The sequence below is a fragment of the Rana temporaria genome, chromosome 7, assembly GCF_905171775.1.
Source record: "Rana temporaria chromosome 7, aRanTem1.1, whole genome shotgun sequence".
Classification (NCBI taxonomy): Eukaryota; Metazoa; Chordata; class Amphibia; order Anura; family Ranidae; genus Rana; species Rana temporaria.
The window spans coordinates 8,860,942-8,886,832 of record NC_053495.1 but is presented as its reverse complement, the minus strand read 5'-3'; the positions used below and the strand labels follow the sequence as shown (position 1 = coordinate 8,886,832).

The window sequence follows — 25,891 nt, the reverse complement described above, 5'->3', positions numbered from 1 at the left end:
TCACCGGAGCTGAAGAAGGGGGAAGGTGAGTGTAAACAAACCTTCCCCCTTCTTCACTGTGGCAATGTCAGTGATCGTCTGTTCCCTGATATAGAGAAAGACGATCACTGACGTCACACGTCCAGCCCCGCCCCCTACAGTTAGAAACACATATGAGGTCACACTTAACCCCTACACCGCCCCCTAGTGGTTAACTCCTAAACTGCAATTGTAATTTTCACAGTAATCAGTGCATTTTTCATAGCTCTTTTTGCTGTGAAAATGACAATGGTCCCAAAAATGTGTCAAAATTATCCGATGTGTCCCCCATAATGTCGCAGTCACGAAAAAAATGATCGACGCCATTAGTAGTAAAAAAAAAAATTATTAATAAAAATGCCATAAAACTATCCCCTATTTTTGTAAACGCTATAAATTTTGCGCAAACCAATCGATAAACGATTATTGCGATTTTATTTTTTATTTTTTTACCAAAAATATACGTATCGGCCTAAACTGAGGAAATAAAAATAATTTTATATATTTTTTGGGGATATTTATTATAGAAAAAAGTAAAAAATATAGATTTTTTTTTCAAAATTGTCGCTCTATTTTTGTTTGGAGCGCAAAAAATAAAAACCGCAGAGGTGATCAAATACCACCAAAAGAAAGCTCTTGTTGTGGGGGGAAAAACGGACGCCAATTTTGTTTGGGAGCCACGTCGCACGACCGCGCAATTGTCAGTTAAAGCGACGCAGTGCCGAATCGCGAAAAGGGACAAGGTCCTTAACCTGCATAATGGTCCGGGTCTTAAGTGGTTAATCAAACCTTGCTGAACAGGAGGATGGCTGGTCTGTGTCTGCTCCGCTCATGCAGAGGGAGACACAGACACAGCCCGTTCTCCTCCTATGGAGATCGGATGTAAATAAACCGCCTGTCTGTTTACACCCGACTGCCATCCAATCCTCCAGGCGGCGGATCCCCATCCATCTGTTTCTAGCGGATGTCGGTGGGTCTGAACAGACACATGTCCGTTGACTTCCACCGCGCCATAAATGGCAATGGGCGGTCTGATCGGGGTATGCCTGAAAAGGGGTCTGCCGATCGGTCCACCCGCGTGAAAGGGGCCTTACAACTTGTTTTTTTTTCTTAAAATTCCTCCACTTAAAAAGATCTCATACTCCGCAAGATACTTTAGCCGGATTCATAGAGAGTTACGCTGGCGTATCAGTAGATACGCCGTTGTAACTCTGAATCTATGCTGGCGTTAATTTAAGCGTATTCTGGAAACCAGATACGCTTAAATTAGGCTAAGATACGAGCGGTGTAAGTCTCCTACGCTGTCGTATCTTAAAGTGTAATTTTTAGGCTGGCCGCTAGGTGGCGCTTCCGTTGAGTTCGGCGTAGAATATGTAAATGACTAGATACGCCGATTCACGAACGTACGTGCGCCCGTCGCAGTAAAGATACGCCGTTTCCATAAGAGATACGCCGCGTAAAGATAAAGCTGCCCCTAGGAGGCGTAGTCAATGTTAAGTATGGCCGTCGTTCCCGCGTCGAAATTTAAAATTTTACGTCGTTTGCGTAAGTCGTCCGTGAATAGGGCTGGACGTAATTTACGTTCACGTCGAAACCAATACGTCCTTGCGGCGTACTTTGGAGCAATGCACACTGGGATATGTATACGGACGGCGCATGCGCCGTTCCTAAAAAAAACATCAATCACGTCGGGTCACCCCCCATTAACATAAAACACTCCCCCTCATCCTCATTTGAATTAGGTGCGCTTACGCCGGCCACATTTACGCTACGCCGCCGTAAGTTAGGAGGCAAGTACTTTGTGAATACAGCACTTGCCTCTCTGACTTAAGGTGGCGTAGCGTAAATACGATACGCTGCGCCGCCTTAAAGATACGCGCCCCTTCCTGAATCCGGCTATTTGTTTTCTCAGCACTGTAGCTTATAACTGGACGTCTGTAGAAACGACAAGCTCAAGAGGTTTTTTAAAAGTAATTATCTGTTTAATTTGGAAAGCGCTGCGGTGCGAGTTGTCTCGCAGAATTCCGCGCTGTGATTGGTGGAACGGTTCCTCTTCGGCAGGCATTCCTCACTGACGGCAATGCTTTCATCTGACTGGCTTGCTTATTTTGTCATCGGAGCGAAAAAAAAAAAAGGTGATGAATTCCTTGAAACTGAGACTGAGGAGGAGAAATCGCTCTTCATAAAGTATACAGGGAGTCTGGGAACGTAAGGAATTATACTGAGTGAGTGTGGCGGGATGCAGCCATTAATTAGAGCTAAAGTAAAGGCAACACTGCGCTGAGGGCTTTTTTATTATTATTATTATAAACTTTTACAAAGGTCTTTCATGGCTGCGGAGTTCTGCCAGCCGGCATTTTTCTCGTAACTGAACATGTTTTGTCAGACCGATTCCGAAATGTAAACCGATTGCAATAGAATTGTATAAAGTAGAATTAGTAGGGCACAGCCGGGGTAATGGTTCATAGACTTCAATTGTCTAAACTCGGATCTGGTATTTTCAGGTCGCACCCAAGCGCAGTTCCTGCACCGAAATACAGATGTCGGCTTGGCTCTAGGGCTGCGGGGTTGAGCACGCTCCCTGCATTCTATAGCCTAAAGCAGTGGTTCTCAACCTCTCTAGTGCCGGGACCCCTTGATAAAATTGATAATTTTATTTGCAGACAGTAATGCTTGACAGCACAATTGTCAGTTAGAGTGGTTGTAAGCCCATGGGAGAAAAAAACCTGCAAGACAAAGGCATAACGAGCTAATATAAATAGCATACTAGCTCATTATGAATTACCTTACATTGAAGCCCCCGCAGCGGTCCTCGACCACACCCCCCCCCCCCCCTCCGGCGGTGACATCTCTCCCGGGGGGTTACTTACGGTTATTGCGGCTCCGGCACTGTGATTGGCCGGAGCCGTGATGCCGTCACTCGGGAGCGGGAGCTCCCAGTAACAGCACGGTCACTGAAGCAATGGCACATATTTGGGGACATATATCGGCACATGTAGGGGACAGGGGATATCTCCTAAACCGTGTAGGTTTAGGAGATATCCTGGGTAGCTGCAGGTAAGCCTTATTATAGGCTTACCTGTAGCATAAAGTGGTCTGTAAGGTTTTACAACCACACAACTTGCACCTACAGGTAAGCTTAGATTAAGGCTGACCTGTAGGTGCAAGAAATATCTCCTTAACCTACAAGGTTAAGGAGATATATACCCAAAAAACGGGCACGGCAATACGCGCCGTGGACAAGGGCACAGGCGCACTAGTGGGCCGGCTCCATGAATGGAATCGTGCCGGGATTATGCCAGTCCCGTGCGCATGTGCCGGAACGTATGCTATGCATACTAGCTCATTATGCCTTTCTCTTGCAGGGTATTTTTTTTTTTTTTTTTTAAATACCGGGTTTACTTTCTCTTTAAAGTAGTGCAGTGCCGAATAGAAAGATATTACCTGGTCACGAAGGGGGTAAAACCTCCCGAAGCTAAAGTGGTTAAGGTGAAAAAAAAACGTCTGTTTGTAAAATGTTTCTCTTTCCGCGTTACATTCAATGCTTTCGGATAAAATACTTGAACGAGAAAAAAATCTTCCGTCTGTAGAGCCGCTTTCCGGCATCCGTTGCCACAACCTCCTTAAGCCCGACATAAAAAAGTCATCCCGTGTTTCCTGCCGATGGCAACTCCATGACAGCGCCTCGACCTGGGTATTGGAGCCGGAGGTCCCATCCAGGAGGGTAATGTCTTCCAGGTGGCTGGGCTCTCCCGTCACAGAACTTAATGTTTTCGGAAGGTTCCTTGGCTGCGGAATTCTCTGGACCCGTCTGCAGTGCAGATTCTACGGCTTTAATTGCTTCTCCAGCTTCCTGTAGGAACCCGGGTTAAAGGGAAAGTGAAGTGGACTTTCCAGGATTGCACCCGATGAGTTACTCTTGTCGTTTTTACCTAAAAGCAGTTTGTGATTTGACTTTTTTCTGAATTTTTTTTGGTGCCTGTCTGTATTTGGAGCAGTTCAGTCAGCATCCTCACTGAACATCTCTGAAGATGAGACCGGTTATAGGGTAAGCCATAGAATTCTGCCAAGATGAATCATTGGACCATATATGATGGACAGCAGTGATGGCCAACTTGGAAATTATAGAGGTCCTCAAAGTATCCGAGCCTGAGAATTGGCATTATAGCCAGGCAGGCAGCATTTTTAGAAGCGTGGGTGAGCTAGGGGAACCTATTTATATGACTCCATGGATTCCTTGAAGTGGTTGCAAACCTCTGAAATGAAAAATAAACAAAGCATATCTTTCTATAGTGTGTAGCACTGAGCGTGATTTCTGTCTGCTCCTTCATTCTTCTATCTGCATGAGATGGCCTTGCCCCCCCCCCCCCTCTCAAGAACACAGCAGGGGATTGACAGCCTCAGCTGTGCATGTTACCCTATGTGACTGTGTAGGGGGGGGGGGGGGGGTTTGTGTCCATTCCTTTTTTAACGGAACATCCCACACTCCGCTTGAGTGCTTCCATCATATACCACTTCCTCCAGTCTGAATATAGATATCAGATATTATAGCCACATATTACAACCAACAACTAGGCAGGACTCGTTGGGCTGCAAAGCTGGAACTGTTTATTTGAACAAGAATACAGGCTTTTATACACTTGAGGAGGAGGTTCCCCCCTTCTGATCATATTACCCTAACAATACAAACTATAACCAGAAACATAAATTAACATGAGCTAATTAAAGGGGTTGTAAAGCTTTGTATTTTTTCACCTTAACCACCCCTTCACGCCGATATACGTCGTCAGAATGGCACGGCTGGGAACATCAATGTACCTGTACGTTGCCCTTTAAGCCCAGCCGTGGGGTCGCGCGCGTGCGCCGCTGGCGGGTGCACGCGACCCGGTCCGAAGCTCCGTGGCCGCGGGACTCGCAGACCCGATCGCCGCTGGAGTCCCGCGATCGGTCCCCGGAGCTGAAGAGCGGGGAGAGCTGTGTGTAAACACAACTTCCCCGTTCTTCACTGTGGCGGCGGCGGCATCGATCGTGTGTTCCCTTTTATAGGGAAACACAATCAATGACGTCACACCTACAGCCACACCCCCCTACAGTTAGAAACAGAGATGAGGTCACACTTAACCCCTTCAGCGCCCCCTTGTGGTTAACTCCCAAACTGCAATTGTCATTTTCACAGTAATCAGTGCATTTTTGATGCATTTTTTGCTGTGAAAATGACAATGGTCCCAAAAATGTGTCAAAATTGTCCGAAGTGTCCGCCATAATGTCGCAGTCACAAAAAAAATCGCTGATCGCCGCCATTAGTAGTAAAAAATAAATAAATAATAAAAATGCAATAAAACTATCCCCTATTTTGTAAACGCTATAAATTTTGCGCAAACCAATCGATAAACGCTTATTGCGATTTTTTTTTTATACCAAAAATAGGTAGAAGAATACGTATCGGCCTAAACTGAGGAAAAAAAAATGTTTTATATATTTATTAAAGCAAAAAGTAAAAAATATTGAATTTTTTTCAAAATTGTCGGTCAATTTTTGTTTATAGCGCAAAAAAAAAACACCGCAGAGGTGATCAAATACCACCAAAAGAAAGCTCTATTTGTGGGAAAAAAAGGACGCCAATTTTGTTTGGGAGCCACGTCGCACGACCGCGCAATTGTCAGTTAAAGCGACACAGCGCCGAATCGCAAAAAGTGCTCTGGTCTTTGACCAGCAATATGGTCCGGGGGTTAAGTGGTGAGAAAAAGAAATAATAATTCCAGTATATATCCCATAATTTGTAGACGCTATAACTTTTGTGCAAACCAATCGCTTATTGGAATTTTCAGGATGTAGCAGAATATTTATTGGCCTAAAATTATGAATTATTTTTTTATTGCATGTGTTTTTATAGCAGAAACTAAAAAAAAAAATTTTTTTCCAAAATTGTCGGTCTTTTTTTATTTTAGCGCAAAAAAATGTAAACCGCAGAGGTGATCAAATACCACCAAAAGAAATTTGTGGGAAAAAAATGACATGTTTTATTTGGGGGATAGTGTTGCATGACCGCGCAATTGTCCGTTAAAAGTAAAGCAGCGCCGAGTGAAAAATATGATACGATGTTGCAGCTGGGTGACTTGGAAATCAACATTCTGTCCTTGAGCTGAAGGTGGCGCTGTTTCCTCTTATTCTGCTTTCCCTGTGCTAATCCATTAATGGACATACACTTATTATATGCTTTGTTCCATAGGGCACAGATTGCTGCTTTTTTTTTTTGTTCTTTTTTTTTTAAATGTAAGTGTTTTAGCCAATCGCTCTCAACCCCTCCATTGTCTGCCGTTACCTTGGAACAGCTCTGATTACGCATCTGAAACAATTCCGACGATCTGCGGAGAACCGAACGTGTCGCATCGCATGCAAGTGTTCTTCTGCTAATATTTGTTCTATCTGCATCACGCTAGACCTCCCAGCAAACATATATAGACGTCTATTGATGACCATTCGGGGGCCCTTGTCGCTGCTTCCTAAGAGGCTCACCAACCGAATATGTAAAATGAGAATCTGACCTTCAGAAATGTCAGGCTTTGCCGGAGTGTAGGCAGGTCGGCACATTGTTACCCTGGCAATTCACACAATGGCTACTACATGATATTGGACAAATAGTTCTTTCAGAGATGATTGGACCGGATTTTAACGTGGACCTAAGCAGTCCCCTAAAAACGACCTTTTTTTTTTTAAACTCCTTCTGACGTGTATGTGTAGTGTGCCCAGCACAGTCCCCCCTTTTATGTCCCTGTGTGCCCAGCACAGTCCCCCCCCCTTACATCTGTGTGTGCCCAGCACAGTCCCCCCCCTTACATCTGTGTGTGCCCAGCACAGTCCCCCCCCTTACATCTGTGTGTGCCCAGCACAGTCCCCCCTTTTATGTCCCTGTGTGCCCAGCACAGTCCCCCCCCCCTTACATCTGTGTGTGCCCAGCACAGTCCCCCCCCCCCTTACATCTGTGTGTGCCCAGCACAGTCCCCCCCCCCCTTACATCTGTGTGTGCCCAGCACAGTCCCCCCCCCTTACATCCGTGTGTGCCCAGCACAGTCCCCCCCCCCCCTTACATCTGTGTGTGCCCAGCACAGTCCCCCCCCCCCCCTTACATCTGTGTGTGCCCAGCACAGTCCCCCCCTTTACATCCGTGTTTGCCCAGCACAGTCCCCCCCTTACATCTGTGTGTGCCCAGCACAGTCCCCCCCTTACATCCGTGTTTGCCCAGCACAGCCCCCCCCTTACATCCGTGTGTGTGCCCAGCACAGTCGCCCCCCTTACATCCGTGTGTGCCGAGCACAGTCGCCCCCCTTACATCCGTGTGTGCCCGCAAAGTCCCCCCTTACATCCGTGTGTGCCAGTCGCCCCCCTTACATCAGTGTGTGCCAGTCGCCCCCCTTACATCCGTGTGTGCCAGTCGCCCCCCTTACATCCGTGTGTGCCAGTCGCCCCCCTTACATCCGTGTGTGCCAGTCGCCCCCCTTACATCCGTGTGTGCCAGTCGCCCCCCTTACATCCGTGTGTGCCAGTTGCCCCCCTTGCATCCGTGTGTGCTCGGCAGAGTCCCTGTCCCCCCCCCCCCCCCCATATCCATGCGTGCCCGGCAGTGTCGTCCCCCCCTACATCCATGCCTGCCCGGCACCCTGCAGTGTCCCCCCCCCTACATCCATGCGTGCCCGGCAGTCTCGCCCCCCTTACATCCATTTGTGCCAAGCAGTCTCACCCCCCTTACATGCATTTGTGCCAAGCAGTCTCGCTCCCTTACATGCATTTATGCCAAGCAGTCTCCCCTCCCCCCCTTCCATGCGTGCTTGGTAGAGTCCCCCCCCTTCCATGCGTGCACAGCAGAGTCATCGTCATCCCCCCATATCGATGTGAGCCCTCTTTACCTTTCAGTGAGCCCTCTGATCTAAGGCACTGCTGCCTCTAACCGCAAAGTTACTACTGTGCTGATCACCATTCTCCTTGCTGGAGGGAAAGCCGTGCCTGAGGACCTGTGGTGCAAAATCTCCCTGCTTCCATCTTTCTATGGATATGTCATCAAAGCCCTGCTCCTCTGTCAAGATGGCTGCCTCCACCCAGAGACACAGTGCAGAACAAGGCATAGCAAGTCAGGCATGGGGAAAATGTGCGCTTCAGGGAAACCACGGGCAATATTGTAGACTAGTCTTTTGAAGGTGGCAGTATGGCCTCCCAACCCCTCCCCTCCAGTACATTTTTTTCTCTCACCACTGTGGGCCCCCCAGCATGTTTGCCGGGCTCCGCTGTCCCACCTGTGGACCTGGAACCCGGCATTGCGGGTGCTACTGATGGGGGAGATCAGCAAAAGGACATTCGCTGGTCTTCCACCCCTCTATCTTGTTTCGGCTGTCACTTTTCCTGGGTGCCGTGGCCAGGGAAGAAGCTAATGGAATGTGATCCTCACTCCATTAGCTTCAGTGATTGGCAGGGGAGACATCAGCTGCCTAAAGAGAACCTGTCATGGCGACAATATAGTGTCACATAGGGGACTTTTGGTCCCCTATATAAGAGAGGAAGAGTATCAGAGCTGTAGCTTCTGCACCACAGAAGAGTCAAGATTTGGGCTTTTTTTTTTGTATCTTTTTTGTTCCACCAAATTATTTAATGTTTCTATACGGCAACCTCTCTGCTTCTTCTCCTGTTCCTGTCGGTGGATAATGACATTTCATCTGTCACAATACAGACGGAAGAGCCAAGAAGACACCCGGAGCGATCGAGCCGAGTGCCTCTTGTAAGCAGATGGTTGATTTATTGAACAGACATGCTAAGCTAGATAGAGGACGGATTGTCTGAATGCACACAGGTGATCTGTCGCACCGTGCGATTTGGATAATGATTACGCCTGCTCTGGTTGTTGTTTTGTGGAGGGAATAGTCCTCTCGCATGTCAGGACGGGAGTGTATATTTGTTGATAAGCAAAGATAGATGCCATCACAAGGACGCCAAGTCTTCTGTACATCTCTCAATGACATTTTGTCCCCGCTGCAGCTGGAAAATAAGTTTATCTGAAGCATAAAATCTGATAATAGAATAAAAAACCCAGACCACTCTGTCTTCTTCCTGTGAAGCATTCATCGTTTTGGATTAAATTCAACTCCAGGAATCCAACAAAAATATGCCCCCCCCCCCCCCACTCCCTCGCTCTGCAAGGGTAAAATGCTTATTGGGGGGGGCAGGGATGGACTGGCCATTGGGACTACAGGGAGTTTCCCGGTGGGCCGATGGCTCAGTGGGCCGGCTTCAATGACAGCTGACCGCCGCCCCCCTCCGCTCCTCTGTCTCTCCCTTCCTGCAGCGCTCACCTCCTCTCCCTCCCCGCAGCGCTCACCTGGGGGGAACAAAGAAGCAGGGGGAGGACCAGAGGAGCAGGGGGGGGTGACAGAGGAGCACGGGGGAGGGGACAGACAGCTGACTCAACAGCTATGGCCTGGGAGTTTCTCACTTCTGCCTAATCTTGTCCCATAAGGGGGGGTGCACCAAACTGATTCTTTGCCCCGGGTGAAATAATGTCTAGCTTCCCCACTGGTACTGCCTATAAGACTAAGAGTACCAGTACCAGCCGTTCACTAGCCGTTCTACTTTATTAGAGAAGAACGACTAGTGGCTAGTGAAGGGGGAGAGGGGGCTTGGGTGAAGGGGGGGGGGTGCGGGAGTTGTCTGGCCGCCATGGGAGAGACATGTCAAAGTGGGCCAGTCTGGATGAAGTCCAGGGCCAAATTTCTGTCCCAGTCCAGCCCTGAGGGCCATCTTAATGCAAGGGCACTCCTGGGCACCGCCCAGGGGCCCCAGGTACATTGGGGCGCCACAATAATCTTGCATTGCATCATACTTGCCAACTGTCCTGAATTTGCTGGAACAATCATGCTTTTTACTAAACTGTCCCGATATGGTCGTGTCCCGGGAAGCATCCCAGAACCTATACTGTGCCCTGTAACAGAGATAATTCATAATTGAGGCGCCTCTCAAGCGCTGTACACACGGGCCAGAATCTTTAATATTTAAACTTTTGTATTTAAGTAAAAAAAATAAAATAATGAAGTGCGCTTTGTGAAAAAATCCTTGGCTGGGTTATAAACATTGTTTTATATTTTGTGCCAGATTCCTTGGATTGATTTGTCGCACTGTCAGGGAACTTCCTAATTACACTTGTATGAAAACAAACACAATCCACAGTTCAATAATCCATTTCATTACAGCACTTCAATGCACGGGAAGGGGAGAGTCTTCATAAGCTGAACTCATTTTACTTCAATTATTTTAAAACAGCAATTTATTTTTCTATAACTAGATTGCCAGTCTGTCTTTTTTTTTTTTTTTTTCCTACTGTTTTTAAAGTTAATGTAAACCCAATAGCTAAAATCTGATATATAAACCCAATTGCTAAAATCTCTGCTCCCATCTTCCAGCAGATCTCAGCAGCTCAGCTCCAGCTGCTGCCCCCTCCCTTCAGTGTCACAGCAGCTCAGCTCCAACTGTTGCCCCCTCCCTGCAGAGCTGCAGCAGCTCATCTACAACCGTTGCCCCCTCCCTACAGTGCAGCAGAGGCTCCAGCTGCTGCCCCCTCCCTGCAGTGTCACAGCAGCTCAGCTCCAGCTGCTGCCCCCTCCCTGCAGTGTCACAGCAGCTCAGCTCCAGCTGCTGCCCCCTCCCTGCAGTGTCGCAGCAGCTCAGCTCCAGCTGCTGCCCCCTCCCTGCAGTGTCGCAGCAGCTCAGCTCCAGCTGCTGCCCCCTCCCTGCAGTGCCGCAGCAGCTTAGCTCCAGCTGCTGCCCCCTCCCTGCAGTGCCGCAGCAGCTTAGCTCCAGCTGCTGCCCCCTCCCTGCAGTGTCACAGCAGCACAGCTCCAGCTGCTGCCCCCTCCCTGCGGTGTCGCAGCAGCTCAGCTCCAACTGTTGCCCCTCCCTACAGTGCAGCAGCAGCTCATCTTCAACTGCTGCCAACTCCCTGCAGTGCCGCAGAAGCTCAGCTCCAGCTGCTGCTCCCTCCCTGCGGTGTCGCAGCAGCTCAGCTCCAGCTGCTGCCCCCTCCCTGCAGTGTCACTGCAGCTCAGCTCCAGCTGCTGCCCCCTCCCTGCAGTTCTCAGCTTCTGCTGCTTCCCCCTCCCTGCAGTGCCGCAGCAGCTCAGCTCCAGCTGCTGCCCCCTCCCTTAAGTGTTGCAGCAGCTCAGCTCCAGCTGCTTCCTCCTCCCTGCAGTGTTGCAGCAGCTCAGCTCCAGCTGCTGCCCCCTCCCTGCAGTGTCGCAGCAGCTCGGCTCCAGCTGCTGCCCTGCTGAGCTGTTAAATCACTGCTGGTAGGGGGAGTCGGCACTGGTGTGGCAGTTAATACAGCCAGCTAGGACATGGTTTTACCACCACCTGGCTGCCCACCTAAAGGCTAAACAACAGCTGGGGGGGAGGCTGTTCACAAGCCGTGACCACAAAGCTTCGTGTTGCAGAAAATTTAGCGTGATGTACTGAAGTGACAGGCGGCAGCGCTGTCAAATCCTGCCATTCAAGTCAATGGGGACAACCAGGAGCTGCACATTGGCCTCATTATAAACCGCTGTTCGGAAGTGAAGGAAACGGCGGCTCCTTGCCCACTCCCTAAAAGGCAAATGCACTGCGGATCACTTTTCAGAGCATTGAACCTGGCCTAAGTCCTGGGATGGGAAAGCAGGGGAGAGTGTTTCTGTTGTAAACTCTGAGGCTGAATTGCTCCACAGTGCCTGCAGCTCCAGTGGTCAGTGAGAGCTCATGTTAAAGCTCATTCATTCAAAGATATGTAAATAATTGAATGTCTGTAGGCCGGCCCCATGTTTACATTACGGCTCTTATGCCCACAGCCTGAGAAAAAACGGCATCTGCCCACAGCCAAGAAAACGGCATCTGCCCACAGCCAAGAAAATGGCATCTGCCCACAGCCGAGAAAACGGCATCTGCCCACAGTCTGTATTTCTGTACATTTCCCGGCTCTCGCTGACTTTCTGGCTGACGTATCCTCGTTTCTCACAAACACATGTATTGATATTCCCACACCTTTATAGCATTTAAGGTAATTGAATTTTCAGCAGCCTGTTGTGATTTCCACTTATTTTCTTTTCATGCAAAACAAAACCCAGACCGCGAAAATTCCTTCTGCCGTCAGATAAACATTGCGTACCGGGAGGGAAGTGTGACGGCCTCGCTGCACACGCTCACCGCCCGCCAGGAATTGATTGAACTTGGCAGTGCAATGTGGTAGGTGCTTGTGAGTGACCATCAGGAATGGAACAGTAAATGTTTTTGGTGAAACGTACGCTATATTTATCTCTGAACAGATATGAGCAAGCCTCACATAAATACATACATGTACTTTCTGCACACCTGAAGAATGCAATTCATGTAGGCAAATCAAGCAAGCGTGCGAATGTAAATGTTTCTGCTATAACAATGAAAAAAATTCTATTGAAATGAAAAAAAAAAAAATATGAATTTCATCCCTTTGGCCAATGGTGCGATTTTTATTTTTTATTTTTACATAATATGGTTCTAAAGGTGCATGTTTTTTTTTTTTTTTACCTTAACCACTTCAATTCCAGGCACTTGCGCACCTTCCTGCCCAAGCCAATTTTCTGCTTTCAGCACTGTCGCAATTTCATGCAACATTGTACCCAAACAAATTTTTTATCATTTTGTTCCCACAAATAGACCTTTCTTTTGGTGGTATTTAATCACCTCTGCGATTTTTGGCATGTTTTGGAACATGTGGATGGCCATGGGGGATGTACCTGGCCATCTACATGTTGAAGGCTTGCCTGGTGGTCCTGGTGGCTTCCCTGGTGGTCCAGTGTGGGCATCTGAGGGGGCTGTGCTGATGAATAATCAGCCCTAACCCCCCCTGTCAGGAGAGCGCCGATCGGCTCTCCTCTACTGTCAAACGTGAGTGAGGAAGAGCCGATCAACGACTCTTCTTGTTTACATCGGGATCAGCCGTGATTGGACAAGGCTGATCACATGGTAAAGAGCCTCCGTCGGACTTCAAACTTTGGTGGGGGGGGGGGGGGGATCGGACTGTGGCCAGTGGGAGTAGAAAATGCCCTAGCATCAGAGGGAGTAAACCATGCCACAGGCTTGGTGGGAGTAAAAAAACAAATCGCCTAATTGGTGTCAGGGAGAGTAATAGTGCTCCATCATTGGTGTCAGTAGGAGGAATAGTGTCCCATCATTGGTGTCAATGGGGAGGAATAGTGTCCCATCATTGGTGTCAGTGGGAGGAATAGTGTCCCCATCATTGGTGTCAGTGGGAGGAATAGTGTCCCCATCATTGGTGTCAGTGGGGAGGAATAGTGTCCCATCATTGGTGTCAGTGGGGAGGAATAGTGTCCCATCATTGGTGTCAATGGGGAGGAATAGTGTCCCATCATTGGTGTCAGTGGGAGGAATATTGTCCCATCATTGGTGTCAGTGGGGAGGAATAGTGCTCCATCATTGGTATCAGTGGGAGGAATAGTGTCCCATCATTGGTGTTAGTGGGAGGAATAGTGCTCCATCATTGGTGTCAGTGGGAGGAATAGTGCCCCATCATTGGTATCAGTGGGAGGAATAGTGTCCCATCATTGGTATCGGTGGGAGGAATAGTGCTCCATCATTTGTGTCGGTGAGAGGTATAGTGCTTCATCATTGGTCTCAGTGGGAGAATTCGTTCTCCATCATTGGTGTCAGTGGGAGGAATAGTGTCCCATCATTGGTGTCAGTGGGAGGAATAGTGCTCCATCATTGGTATCAGTGGGAGGAATAGTGTCCCATCATTGGTGTTAGTGGGAGGAATAGTGCTCCATCATTGGTGTCAGTGGGAGGAATAGTGCCCCATCATTGGTATCAGTGGGAGGAATAGTGTCCCATCATTGGTATCGGTGGGAGGAATAGTGCTCCATCATTTGTGTCGGTGAGAGGTATAGTGCTTCATCATTGGTCTCAGTGGGAGAATTCGTTCTCCATCATTGGTGTCAGTGGGAGGAATAGAGCCCCAAAATCATCTCCGGTGAGAGGAATAGTACCCCATTGTTGGTGTCAGTGGGAGGAATAGGACCTTGTATCAGTGAAAGGAATAGTGCCACAGGGGCTTTATAAAATCAAGCAAAGGGTCACATTTGGCCCACGGGCCTTAGTTTGGAGACCCCTGCCTTAAAGGATAAGTTCACCATTTGTAACATGTTACACCTATATAGAGAGGTTCTGTGGCTGGATGGGGTTGGGCAGTGCCCTTGGTGGTATGTATGTACCCAGGGATGAATACCCGGAGCCCAAGCAGTCTGCGATCCAGGCATTCATCCCTGGGTACATGCTGCCCTAACAGAAGTACCGCTGAGTGCACCGTGCAGGACCCTCGGCTCTCACTCTCTTTTGTAGGTTTCTGGCATCGGGGCTTGTGCACATGTACCTTCCAGCCATAGCTAAACACCAGAGCCTCATGCACCCGACCTAAATGCCCCTTTTTTATGTAGCCTAGTGTGTAAACAATAGCGCCATTGCCCAAAGCAACGGAATTCAAGTTTTAATTTTCGTTCCAGCAGAACATTTTATTTTCTCTAGTTCTAGCCGCTCATATGTGTGCAGATCGGATTCCCTCACACACACAACTCTACATTACACCATAAATATTTTCTGTACACGAGGAGTCTGCCGAGTGCCAACAATTCCCCAGCAGGATAAAAGTGCGCACTGAGTGTTTACTAAACTTGGCGAATATCTCGGGAGTTGGAAAACTTCCACATCCATCCGCCATGATGATCTAAATCTTAGTGCAATATAAAGAATATTGAGCTGGAGGTATAGAGAAGATCTATGAAGGAGTTTCTCTTATTTCTTTTTCTTTCTCTTCACAAATGCAGTTGTGGACAGAAACGGAGGCCGATCACCAAAGTGGTGTACAACCTTCTGTCAGAACGAGACCTCCGGAAGAGGATGAAGGAGGCCGGCCTGTCCACTCACGGCACCAAGCAGCAGCTGATCCGGCGACACCAGGAATACGTGCAAATGTACAACTCGCAGTGCGACTCGCTGAATCCACAATCAGGTATGGCGGGACCCGTGTTTCACTAATTGCAGCAAATGAAGTTTCCCTTTAAACAACTCTGTCCAGCGAGAGGAACTTCGATTTTTATTTTTATTTTTGTTAAAAAAAATTACAGTGCAGTCATTCACATACAGAAATAGAAGGGACAATGTCTATTAATCTGTGTGTGTTTAGTATCACTTTAATGCATTAGAGCCCTTTCACACCGGGGCCGTCCGTGCATTTGTGCTTTACCGCTGCTTTACCTACCGCTTTTCGGCCCCAAAAAAGGGGTTAAAAACTCCTGCGTTGCAGCGCTTTGTGCACAGTGCTGAATCGGGACTGGCTCAGGTAAGTACAAGGGGGAGCTATGATTAAAGCGGTGTTCTGGCAACAAAAAAAAAAGGATTCCAAAAGGCGGAAGTTCCATTTTTGGGTGAAACTCTGCTAGAAAGTGATTGTAAACATTTTTTATTTTTATATAACAAACATGTCTATATTTACCTGCTCTGTGCAATGGAATTGCACAGAGCGTCCGCGAACCTCCCCTTTTCAGGTCCCCTGCCAGCGCTCCCGGCCCCTCCCCTCTGTCCGGTGCTCCCATGGGGGCACATGTGCGTGCTTGCACCCAAACCCCGATGCTGCATCCATTGACAACGACAGTGGATTTTAGGCCTGTCCCCTCGCTTCCTCGTCACTGGCTTTGATTGACAGCAATGTCTCCCGGCATGCCAGCGAGGCCCAGAAGTGAGAGGAGAGTAGAGCTGCAGACGTAGATGGCGCCGGATCGAATGAGGGTTTTCCATTTCAGGAGAGGAGTTATAGAGGAAGGAGCAGAGTCCTCCAGCAGAGCAGAGTATTTCAGGAGAGGAGAGTTATAGAGGAAGGAGCAGAGTCCTCCGACAGTGCAGAGTATATCAGGAGAGGAGAGTTATAGAGGAAGGAGCAGAGGCCTCCAGCAGAGTATTTCAGGAGAGGAGAGTTCTGGAGGAAGGAGCAGAGTCCTCCAGCAGTGCAGAGTATTTCAGGAGAGGAGAGTTATAGAGGAAGGAGCAGAGGCCTCCAGCAGAGTATTTCAGGAGAGGAGAGTTATAGAGGAAGGAGCAGAGTCCTCCAGCAGAGTATTTCAGGAGAGGAGAGTTCTGAAGGAAGGAGCAGAGTCCTCCAGCAGTGCAGAGTATTTCAGGAGAGGAGAGCCTGTATTACATAGGGAAGCGCAGAGGCCCAGGGATTCATGCGGGGGAGAAATCAGAAAAGGCTTAAAACTTGAGCTTTAATGGGTTGCATTGAGTCCTTTCAGCAGCTCGTTGTGTAGAAACAGAGAGGCTTATCCTGCTTTGTAATCAGCACAAAGTTGTTCTTATATCAAAGTCCTTCACGTTCTTCCCCCTCCCAACGCGCGAAGAGAAAACACAAAGGCAATTTATTTTCTCCTGATTGAAAAGTGGAATCATCTCTTTGTAATTGACCTCCGGGGGGTCTGGCGGCCGACCATTAGAGTGACGGCTTTCTGAGGAATGCAAAAGGTGGTGAATTCTTCTAATTGGAGAGGAGTGTGAATGTGCTTTTAGGTTACCTGCCTGGGATACGGCGATTATTTGTCCCATTTCCAATAACTGGAGAGAGATACGGGTCGCGGTTGGAATATACAGAGTACGTATGTGTGTGTGTGTATGTATATGTGTGTGTGTGTGTGTGTGTGTGTATATATATATATATATATATATATATATATATATATATATATATATATATATATATATATATATATATATATATATATATATATATATACGCACACCCACCCTGAAGTGGCAACTCTACTGCCCTCTAAACTGATCCACCTAGACCAGTGGTTCTCAACCTGGTTGTCGTGACCCCCTCGGGGGTCGAATGGCGATTTGCCAGGGGTCACCGAATTCTGGGCTGTTCCTGAAGCCCGCACCGCTCTCCTAGCCTTTTTGCGACCGAGCCAGAAACACAGTGAGTAACACTACCTGTCATTATAGTTGCCATTAAAAGTCCCCACTACAGTTCTCAGATCAGCAGATGACCTTGATCAAGAGCACCCAAGTTGGCTGATCCCAACTCCCCGCCAGCGCTGCCACTGATCCCAACTCCCCGCCAGCACTGCCACTGATCCCAACTCCCCGCCAGCGCTGCCACTGGTCCCAACTCCCCGCCGGCGCTGCCGCTGATCCCAACTCCCCGCCGGCGCTGCCGCTGATCCCAACTCCCCGCCAGCACTGCCGCTGATCCCAACTCCCCGCCAGCACTGCCGCTGATCCCAACTCCCCGCCAGCACTGCCGCTGATCCCAACTCCCCGCCGGCGCTGCCGCTGATCCCAACTCCCCGCCAGCACTGCCGCTGATCCCAACTCCCCGCCAGCACTGCCGCTGATCCCAACTCCCCGCCAGCACTGCCGCTGATCCCAACTCCCCGCCAGCACTGCCACTGATCCCAACTCCCCGCCAGCACTGCCACTGATCCCAACTCCCCGCCAGCGCTGCCACTGGTCCCAACTCCCCGCCGGCGCTGCCGCTGATCCCAACTCCCCGCCAGCACTGCCGCTGATCCCAACTCCCCGCCAGCACTGCCGCTGATCCCAACTCCCCGCCAGCACTGCCGCTGATCCCAACTCCCCGCCAGCACTGCCGCTGATCCCAACTCCCCGCCAGCACTGCCGCTGATCCCAACTCCCCGCCAGCACTGCCGCTGATCCCAACTCCCCGCCAGCACTGCCGCTGATCCCAACTCCCCGCCAGCACTGCCGCTGATCACTGCCACCTCACTGTGCCCATTGCCACCTCACTGTGCCCATTGCCACCTCACTGTGCCCAAGTCAGTGTGCCTAAAATTCTTGACAGGCTGCGGGCGTCCATTCATTGTTTAAAAGTCATGGTCTCCTCCTGGTCCCGTTCTGTGATAGGCGTTTCCCAGTAGCCTATCACGGACGTCTTCTCATCCTCGGACTCGGGTTTCCCAGCAGACACTGTGTTTAGTGTTCCGCCAATCACCGACATCTTTTCATCCTCGGACATGAGAACGTCCGTGATTGGCTGAACACAGTGTCTGCTGGGAAACGCCTATCACGGAAAGGACCAGTGGGAAGCCGCGACTTTTAAACAATGGACGCTCGCAGTCCTTCAGGTACACTGACTCGAGTATAAGCCGAGGGGGGTATTTTCAGCCCTAAAAAAAAGGGCAGAGAAACTCGGCTTATACTCGAGTATATACAGTAAATTTATTTTCGGTCTGTGGTTTTCATACATCAATTTCCTGATCTGGAACAAGCCATATTTCTAATCTCCGTAGTTTTTCCAGGTCGGTGCCCCAGGAATCACTGGAGACATTGGAATAGGATGACAGCCAGATAATTAGTATTTTCAGAGGTAGGTCAGCAGATGCCACCCCCATATTATCTCGGTACTGGCGCTTCTTATACTGAGACGCTACACAACTTTCATTGGAAAAATAAATGTTATGTTGTGGGAGAATGTTCAGAGTATGTCAGTTCAGGTTTGTTATCTTCACCCACATATAATAAACCAGAAACTGAGAGGAAATGAATAGCGCAATAAAAATCATTCCGTCAACAAATAAAATCAAGTGCTAAACCGTTTTTATTGTCTATAACATCTGTGCTTATATCCGAGAGACATTCCGTTTATTTTTATATGCGTCATCGTTATTTCATCCACAGCCATAGTCATCGGGGTCCTCTGTCTGTACGGGGCGAGTACAATGTCTACAGGCTCATTCAACCTTCTCATCCCAGAGAAAGATCCCTTTTTAGGTCTCGGGGAACCCCTGCTAAAACTAATTTGTTGGTGATCAGTGCGAAACATGCCCCTTACATTGGTGATCAGTGGGAAGAATGTTCCTTACATTGGTGATCAGTGGGAAGAATGTTCCTTACATTGGTGATCAGTGGGAAGAATGCCCCTTACATTGGTGATCAGTGGGAAGAATGTTCCTTACATTGGTGATCAGTGAGAAGAATGTTCCTTACATTGGTGATCAGTGAGAAGAATGTCCCTTACATTGGTGATCAGTGAGAAGAATGTTCCTTACATTGGTGATCAGTGGGAAGAATGTCCCTTACATTGGTGATCAGTGAGAAGAATGTTCCTTACATTGGTGATCAGTGGGAAGAATGTTCCTTACATTGGTGATCAGTGGGAAGAATGTCCCTTACATTGGTGATCAGTGAGAAGAATGTCCCTTACATTGGTGATCAGTGAGAAGAATGTTCCTTACATTGGTGATCAGTGGGAAGAATGTCCCTTACATTGGTGATCAGTGAGAAGAATGTTCCTTACATTGGTGGTCAGTGAGAAGAATGTTCCTTACATTGGTGATCAGTGAGAAGAATGTTCCTTACATTGGTGATCAGTGGGAAGAATGTCCCTTACATTGGTGATCAGTGGGAAGAATGTTCCTTACATTGGTGATCAGTGAGAAGAATGTTCCTTACATTGGTGATCAGTGGGAAGAACGTTCCTTACATTGGTGATCAGTGGGAAGAATGTCCCTTACATTGGTGATCAGTGGGAAGAATGTTCCTTACATTGGTGTAAGAATGTAAATACAGAAAGTATTTTTTCCTGTGCTTGAAGCATTTTTTTAAATTGGAGGACAACCTCAGACATGAAATATGAATCCCGTATTTATCTTGCTATAACGCGCCCCGGCGTATAGAGCGAACCCACGAACTTGAAGGAAAATTCCTGGGAAAAAAAATACTTACAGTTTGGATGCCCCTCGTCGGTGTCTTGCCCGTCGTCCATCGCGTCCTCCCCGTCATCCATCTCGTCCTTCTGCTGCCATCGTGGTGTCCTCCCCGCTTCCCGCGCTGTGTTCGAACCACTGTGCCGACATATAGCGAGCGCAGTACACTCGGGTATAGTCGGGCAGACTCCGTTCCTCTCGCGTAAAGGACGCACAGGAGGTGACCGCGAGAGGAGCCGAGCCTGCCCGACTATACCCGAGTGTACTGCGCTCGCTATATGTCGGCGCAGTGGTTCAAACACAGGAAGCGGGTATCGCCGTATATCGCGCACCCACGATTTTGCCCTGATTTTCAGGGCAAAAAAGTGCGCGGTATACGCTGATAAATACGGTATATGTTTTTTAACAAAAATATGTAGAAGAATACGTATCGGCCTAAACTGAGAAAGAAATTATTTTTTTATATATTTTTGGGGGAATATTTATTACAGCAAAAATGAAAAAAATATTTATTTATTTTCAAAATTGTCGCTCTATTTTTGTTTATAGCGCAAAAGATAAAAACCGCAGAGGTGATCAAATACCACCAAATAAAAAAGCTCTATTTGTGGGGAAAAAAAGAACGCCAAGTTTGTTTGGGAGCCACGTCGCACGACCGCGCAATTGTCAGTTAAAGCCGACGCAGTGCCGAATCGCAAAAAAGTGCTCTGGTCAGGAAGGAGGGTACATTTTTCTGGGGCTGAAGTGGTTAATGAAAAAAAAAAAAATAAGAGCTTTACAATCACTTTAAGGGGTTAACAGCAACCGATTCATTATTTTTGTGTGTTTTTGTAGCTTGTCTAGGAATAAAAACAAAGCTAACAACTGATTTGGCAGGGAAATGCATATTGGCTGTTTTAATACCAATAACAGCTGGAAAAGATTTACCGCTAATAAGAAAAATGTTTCAAAATATGTTTTGCCTAGAAAGGCTCCCGGGAGGTTTGATGGAACAGCGGGCTTTAAAGCTTAATTCCAGGTATGGTATATTTTAAACATGGTTAGCTGGGACCTGTGTCATTATGTATATAGCATACCTGGCCAATTTAGTAGACGCTGCTACTACAGTGACCTCCACGTGTTTCCAGGTCCCGTGCCAAGCTGGCCGGCCTGATGCTTTGTGCACACAGAAGGGTGGCCACTCAGACTGGACACCATTTATTATTATTAATCCGGATGTACCGTATTTATCGGGCTATAACGCGCCCCGGCGTATAGCGCGCACCCCCGAATTTGAGAAAGATTCCTGCAAAAAAAATACTTGCAGTTTGGATTCCCCTCGTTGGTGTCTTGCCTGTCGTCCATCGCGTCCTGCCCGTCGTCCAGCGCGTCCATCGGCGGCCTCGTCCGGTCCGGCGTCCTTCTGCGGCCATCCCCGATGGATCCCCGCTTCCCGCGCTCTGTTCGAACCACTGCGCTGACATATACCGAGCAGAGTACACTCGTGTATAGTCGGGCGGGCTTGGCTTCTCTCGCGTAAACGACGTACAGGACGCAAACGACGTGATCGTGAGAGGAGCCGAGCCTGCCCGACTATACCCGAGTGTACTGCGCTCTGTACATTTCGGCGCAGTGGTTCGAACAAACTGCGGGTATCGGCGTATATCGCGCACCCACGATTTTGCCCTGTTTTTCAGGGCAAAAAAGTGCACGGTATACGCCGATAAATACGGTATATAGCAACTACGGTTTACACAGCGCTTTACAATATAAAAAGGGAGAGAATACAGTTATAATACAATCAAATACAAGAGGATTATGCTCGAATCACATCTATGCATGTTGCTTTTGAGCGTTTCTGCAGTGCTTTCCGTGTTTTTTTTTTTTGGACACGTTCTTACTGTGCTTTTGCGTTTTTTTTAACACTGTATATAGCTGGTTGCTAAGGAGGGGGCCTGGAAAGCCAGACGACACGTCCTTAACAACCGATGAGTCATCAGCTGTCAGCGGGCTTCCCGCTGAATGTAGAAAAAATAAAGAATCGCCGGCTAAAAAAAAAAAGTTGTAAAAAAAAACAAAAAACGTGCCCCCCCATACCAGGCCCTTGGGTCTAGTATGGATTCGCCCCCCTATGCCAAAACTTAAAAAAATAAATAAAATGGCATGGGGGTCCCCCCAAAATCCATACCAGACCCTTATCCGAGCATGCAGCACGGCAGGTTAGGAAAGGGAGGGGACGAGCGAGCGATACCAGGCCGTATGCCCTCAACATGGGGGGATGGGTGCTTTGGGGGCCCCTGCCCCAAAACACCTTGCAAAGCAAAAATGCATCAAAAACGCATTATTGTGAATAGAGCCTAAGAGGGCCCTGCTCAGAAGAGCTTACAATCTACTAGAGATTGCTTTTGCATTTTGTGAATGAATGCAAAGCGTTCTCTGATTGGAGGAAGCGGAGAGGCGGGGCAGGGATGTGCTTGCACCACCCTTTGTTAATTCCGCCCTTTGTTTGAAAATTTCTAGTGATGCACCAAAATTTGGTTCGCCGAGAATTATTGGTGGAAAATAGGCCTGGCTCGCAGTCTCCACTCTAATTCATCCCAAAGGTGTTCTATGGGGTTGAGGTCAGGATTCTGTGCAGGCCAGTCAAATTCCTCCACCCCAAACTCGCTCATCCGTATCTGTTTATGGACCTTCCCAGAAGAGTTGAAGCTGTTATAGCTGCAAAGGGCGGGGCCAACTCAATATTGAACCCTACGGACCAAGACTGGGACGCCATTAAAGTTCATGTGCGTGTAAGGGAAGGAGTCCCAATACTTTTGGTAATATAGTGTAGGTTGAATTTTGGATGTTGGCAGTTTAATACACACAATCCCTAAAGACAATTATTATAACGGACCGATGTAAAGACATAGAAAATTATGGACATAAAAAAATGGAGCTCAACGGAGACGGATGTTAACGGACGTTAGCGGATGCTCATCCGCTAACGTACGCTATCCCATTGGAAAGCATTGCAGTCCGTAAACGGACGTATGAAAAAACGGACGAACGGTCCGCACGTGTGAAAGTAGCCGTAGAATATTGGTTGGGGAATTTTGTCGCTCTGTGACCGGCGTTGTAAGGCGCGGCCCGATGACAGAGCTGTGAGATGACTCTCGTACAGGAAACTCGCAGTGCTTTATTACCTTTTTTTTATCATTGTATTGTTCTGCCTAGAGGTCTTGTTATTATTCCAGCTCTGCCGTAATGTGTTTAGGCTGGAGGAAAACAAAATGTTTTGCCATGTTTTAGTTTAATCTCTTTAGTCACATCCAATAAAACGGCAATCGCTCTCCAGCAAACCACTGATGCAAGTAAATGAGGGAAGCGTGCCGTATTTCCAGGCTGCAGTGATGGAGCAGGTTAAAGTTAAACGCCATGTTTAAAGTGCACACCTGTATGCAGTGGCAAAGCTATACATTTCATAGTTTTGAAAGAATAAAAAACAATGAATGGCGCCCTGTAAAATCAGTGAACAAACATAGTATAAGCTGCCCCTTTAACCACTTCCATACCGGGGGGCACTTATACACCTTCCCGCCCAGACCAATTTTTAGCTTTCAGCGCTGTTGCACTTTGAATGACAATTGCGCGGTCATGCTACACTGTAACCAAACTAAATTTTTATCATTTTGTACCCACAAATAGAGCTTTCTTTTGGTGGTATCTGATCACCTCTGGGATTTTTATTTTCTGCAAAAAAAATGAAAAAATTGACCCAAAATTTTTTTTTTGTTTCTGTTATAAAACATTGTAAATAAGTACGTTTTCTCCTTCACTGATGGGCACTGATGGTACGGCACTGACGGACACTGATAAGGCGGCACTGATGGGCACCGATGAGGTGGCACTAATGTGGTGGCATTGATGGGCACGGATAGGCGTCACGGATGGGCACGGATAGGCGTCACGGATGGGCGTCACGGATGGGCACGGATAGGCGTCACGGATGGGCACTGATAGGCGGCACAGATGGGCATAGATGGGCACTGATAGGTGGCATAATCATATGTGTTGTACTAATGGATGCCAATCAGTGCCAAACAATGCCTGCCAATCAGTGATGCCCATTGTGGGCACTGATTGGCATCCATTATTTGTGTCATTGTCATCCCTGGTGGTCTAGGGTGGCATACCTGTGTTTTTTGTTTTGCATCCCTGGTGGTCTAGTGGCATCCCTGGTGGTCTAGTGGCATCCCTGGTGGTCTAGTGGCATCTCTGGTGGTCTAGTGGCATCCCTGGTGGTCCAGTGGGCATCCCTGGTGGTCCAGTGGGCATCCCTGGCGGTCCAGTGGGCATCCTCGGGGGGGCTGTGCTGATAATCGATCAGTACAAACCCCCCCCTGTCAGAGGAGCAGCCGATCGGCTCTCCTCTACTCGTGTCTGACAGACACGAGTGAGGAAAAGCCGACTACCGGCTTTTCCTGTTTACATCGTGATCAGCCGTGATTGGACACGGCTGATCACGTGGGCAGGAGTCTCTGTGAGAGACTCTTTACCTTGATCTGTGTTGCGGGGAGTCAGACTTTACGAAAAATAAGTAGAAGAACACGTATCGGCCTAAACGGAGGATTTTTTTTTTTTTTATATATATATTTTTGGGGGATATTTATTATAGCAAAAAGTAAAAAATATTCATTTTATTTTTTTCAAAATTGACGCTCTAATTTTGTTTATAGCGCAAAAAAGAAAAACCGCAGAGGTGATCAAATACCGCCAAAAGAAAGCTCTATTTGTGGGGGAAAAAGGACGCCAATTTTGTTTGGAAGCCACGTCGCACGACCGCGCAATTGTCAGTTAAAGCGATGCAGTGCCGAATCGCAAAAAAGTGACCCGGTCGTTGACCAGCAAAATGGTCCGGGGCTGAAGTGGTTAATGTGGCAATCGGCACTCTCATTAGGATCTGTGTTCAACAATTTACAAACTGGAGCTGAATGGTACTTTGAAGCTTCAACAAAGCTGGCTGATTGAATGCTCATTAAGAGCAGTTCTATCTTCTCTAAGGAAGTTCTAATTGGTTTAAAAGCTCCTCGTAATACAATGCATTATGATAAAACGACTCGCTTTACCATCTCTACCTTTGCAGGATGGAGAATGTATTGAACTTCTTCTCTCAGTACATATCTGTGTAGTTTCAGCTTTTTTAGTCTTTGTAGTCCTAGAAGTGCAGATGTTTCCTGAGAGCTCAGAGAAGAGGAACATCCGATCCAACCTTCTTCTATCTTACTACTTGACCTAAAAACTAGGGTTGTCCCGATACCACTTTTTTGAGACCGAGTACGAGTACCGATACTCTTTTTTAAGTACTCGCCGATACCGAATACCGATACTTTTTTTTAATGTCATGTGACAGTGGCAGCATTTATTTTTTATTTTTTACAGTGATTTCTTTTTTTTTGGGGGGGGGGGGAGTAGATTGTCAGTGTGTTTTTTTTTTTACATTTTATGTTATTTAAATTTATTTTGTTAAATATTTATTGCAATTTTTTTTTTCATCAGCCCTGTTGGGGGTCCTTGGAGAGATATCAGGGGTCTAAACAGACCTCTGACATCTCCCCTTTAAGACAAGCCGGCAAGGTTGCATGGAGCATGGGGGACGAAGGCGGCACGGAGCACGGGGGACAAGGCGGCACGGGGGACAAGGCGGCACGGAGCACGGGGGACAAGGCAGCACGGAGCACGGGGGACAAGGCGGCACGGGGGACAAGGCGGCACGGGGGACAAGGCGGCACAAGGCGGCACGGAGCACGGGGGCAGAAGGCAGCACGGGGGGGGGGGAGAAGACGGCACGGAGAAGACTTGCAACTCCCCTGCCGCACTGATCGCCCAGGTATCGGGTGAAGTATCGGAGCATTTCTCCCGAGTACAAGTACTCGGGGAAATGCTCGGTATACTAGTATCGGTATCAGGACATCCCTACTAAAAACAATCCTACATCGTGAATCCCCATACATGTAGCTGCACTCCAGTCTTCGTCTTTCAGCCTGTGCTGCTCTTCTCCCCCCCCTAACACGTTTGCTTTGTTTTCATAGCTGCTGAAATCATTAAAGAGATTGAGAAGAACGAGAAGGTCCGTT

At 48.1% G+C, this 25,891-nt stretch overlaps 1 protein-coding gene across 1 annotated transcript in view; it reads left to right on the top strand.

The window, feature by feature from the left end:
• The window catches only part of RAD18 (RAD18 E3 ubiquitin protein ligase), a 222,192-nt gene that overhangs the window by 27,546 nt on the left and 168,755 nt on the right, over positions 1-25,891 (top strand). Inside the window, exons 3-4 of the mRNA XM_040358838.1 lie at positions 14,901-15,085; positions 25,847-25,891. The exon at positions 25,847-25,891 is cut by the window's right edge and continues 26 nt beyond it. Of these exons, the coding sequence (XP_040214772.1) occupies positions 14,901-15,085; positions 25,847-25,891 (230 nt within the window). The remainder of the gene's footprint in view (positions 1-14,900; positions 15,086-25,846) is intronic.